This window comes from Montipora foliosa, chromosome 11 (assembly GCF_036669935.1).
Source record: "Montipora foliosa isolate CH-2021 chromosome 11, ASM3666993v2, whole genome shotgun sequence".
NCBI lineage: Eukaryota > Metazoa > Cnidaria > Anthozoa > Scleractinia > Acroporidae > Montipora > Montipora foliosa.
Window position 1 is genome coordinate 13,032,285 of NC_090879.1, and position 2,500 is coordinate 13,034,784.

Genomic DNA, 2,500 nt, shown 5'->3' on the forward strand with positions numbered 1-2,500 from the left:
TATCCCACAGTGTATGCATTTCTTTAACACCCTCTCAAACCCTCCCTGAAGAAATCGAGGTTGGACTTTCGTGGTATCTATGGAGATTTCGTCATTTTTCCCACAATCCATTGCACGACAAGTTTCTGTCCAATGTTGTGGGTATCATCCACACCCTCATTCCGACAATGTGGGATGCAACTGTCGAGAGCATTTCATCTCTCGTCTCACCTTTTACTACTTTTTGTGTAATCATAGGTTTGAGAGTAACCCGTCGTCTTCCGAAAGCGAGTCAGGATCCGATGAGGAAGGCAAATCAAAGCAAAAAGAGAAGGAGAAGAAAACGAAGGCACCTGAAAAGAAAAGAAAGAGTTCTGAACCAAGTGCGAGCAAGCCTCCTAAAAAGAAAGCAAAAGTTGCGGTAAGTTCTTTTGTGCCAATTGTAGCTCGCAGTGACAACGTCGTCGAATGCAAAAACGCCCCAAAACCAAATAGGAGTTGTAACACTTTCAGTGGAGTTACGGATTCCTGAATTTCTTATTTATCTTCACACAGAAGCTAAGTTTTAACTCGTTCAACTTTTCATACAGTTTTGCTCTGTGCGTTCAAAAGCACGGCTTTCAAAATAAGCTTAGTTTGGAAGTTGATGGTTATTTTCGTCTTCAAAAAAGTTTTCCGGAGTTTTCGAAGAAAAAAAGCGCTCTGCACGTGCGTTTTACATTTCTCTGAGTGCCTCACCAAAACAACGACTTTAAATGACAAAGTAGTATATGAAGGTGTTGAGGAAAAGTTGGGTACATGCGTCAAAGTGGTTATACCATTCCGTTTCCCCATTTGCGCCGTTCGTATCACTTTAATGTCTGCCCATCAGTGTTTTGAAAGGCCGCCAAGTGATCTTTGATATAATTAATTCTTGGAAAGCGTGTTGCACGATCCAGGATTTCATGCACGAGATGTGTGCTTGTCAATCAAAACGACCGTGCACATTACAGCGCACCATATGTTAATTTTTGAGAAGACTCGTTTGTTGTTTCCACCGTTCTCCAAATTCACTGATAACCAGTTGAAAAATGAAGCCTGGAAAAAGAGCTCAGGTGTGTTGTTCAACTAAGTGTTATGTACTGATAAGGAGGACTTGCAGCATCTTTTATGGAATTGTATATATATATTTTTTGCCATTTCGAGTGCACGCATTATTTTCCAAAATGAGAACAGTTGTGTGGTAAGACATTACTTGTGTGTAACAGTTATCGAGATTTTAGACCGCCTGGAAAAATTTTCTTCTTAACGAGAGAGCTCGCGAGAGTTCGAACTCTTAAGACGAGACCACTCGAGTTATAGCCAAGGAGCACTATTTTGGTGTGATACGTTAAATTGCTTGAAAGGTACCTGTGACGTTGAGTCTAAAGACAGTTGAATTTTGCAGGCAGACAAACCCGAAGGTAACAGAAAAAAGAAAGCAAAAAAAGACAAGGATGCTCCAAAGCGACCCATGACGGCTTACATGCTGTGGATGAACGAAATCCGGGGGCAAATTAAAGAAGAAAATCCTGGTATTTCTGTAACGGAACTGTCGAAGAAAGCAGGAGAGATGTGGAAGAATGTGCAAGATAAATCGGTAAGTTGGATGGATTAATTTCACGTGGGCTTAGTGTATATACAAACTTGCAGTTGATCAAAAAGGAGAAAATGGCATGCATTGCGTGAATTTTTAATTTCGTGGTTGCGTGTTGTTTTGCTGTTGCACGGCTTCGCTTGATGATTGGCATAAAAATCTGTCCTCTCAGCCAATCAGAAGCAAAAGCATTCGTGAATTCCTCGTGCGTGCCTTCCCGCGCTTAGCCTCCAATCCGCGTTATTATAATTTTCTCGTTTAATTTATCGATATCTACAGCTATTGGCCAATGCTGTAACTGGTTTTGGTTAACGAAAATAGATCAAAAAGCTCTTCGTTGGTGGAACATCTTGTTTTACCTTCTCAACTACCTAAGTAATTTTCCGCTCAAAAAGCAAGACAAAATAGTGTTTTCAATCATACTTATAGTTATTCAGATGTACAATACACAATTTTTGCTCGTAACAAAAGAACACTCTGGCAAAAGAATAGAGCTCAATTTCCAGATTAATTAAGTTGGCACATAAACTTCTCCGCAAGTGGTGTCATGTGAAATTCGAGAATAGACCAAATGTTGTACCAAATTCAAACCTTTTGGGAATAATACGTTTTGTTCCAGGGATATATCCATATCATTTAAATGTGAATACCACATCATAATGCAAATACAATACACAAAGAACTTAACCCCGGGAGATCTGAATAGACCTAATCGGCGAACTCAATGTTGTACCCAATTCAAATCTCCCAAGATTAAGATTCTTTGTGTATTGTATTTGCATGATAATGTAGCATTCATATTTAAATGATATGGAAATACCTGAAACAAAACGTTTTATTCCCTAAGGGTTTGAATTGGGTACAACATTGAGTTAGCCGATTAGGTCGATTGGGCACAACCCTATA

The 2,500-nt window shown here is 39.5% G+C and overlaps 1 protein-coding gene across 1 annotated transcript in view; it reads left to right on the plus strand.

Annotated features, from left to right (window-relative positions):
* Positions 1-2,500, plus strand: part of LOC137976051 (FACT complex subunit SSRP1-like) — a 28,206-nt gene that overhangs the window by 18,106 nt on the left and 7,600 nt on the right. The window contains exons 14-15 of the mRNA XM_068823315.1: positions 238-400; positions 1,406-1,597. Coding sequence (XP_068679416.1) covers positions 238-400; positions 1,406-1,597 — 355 coding nt within the window. The remainder of the gene's footprint in view (positions 1-237; positions 401-1,405; positions 1,598-2,500) is intronic.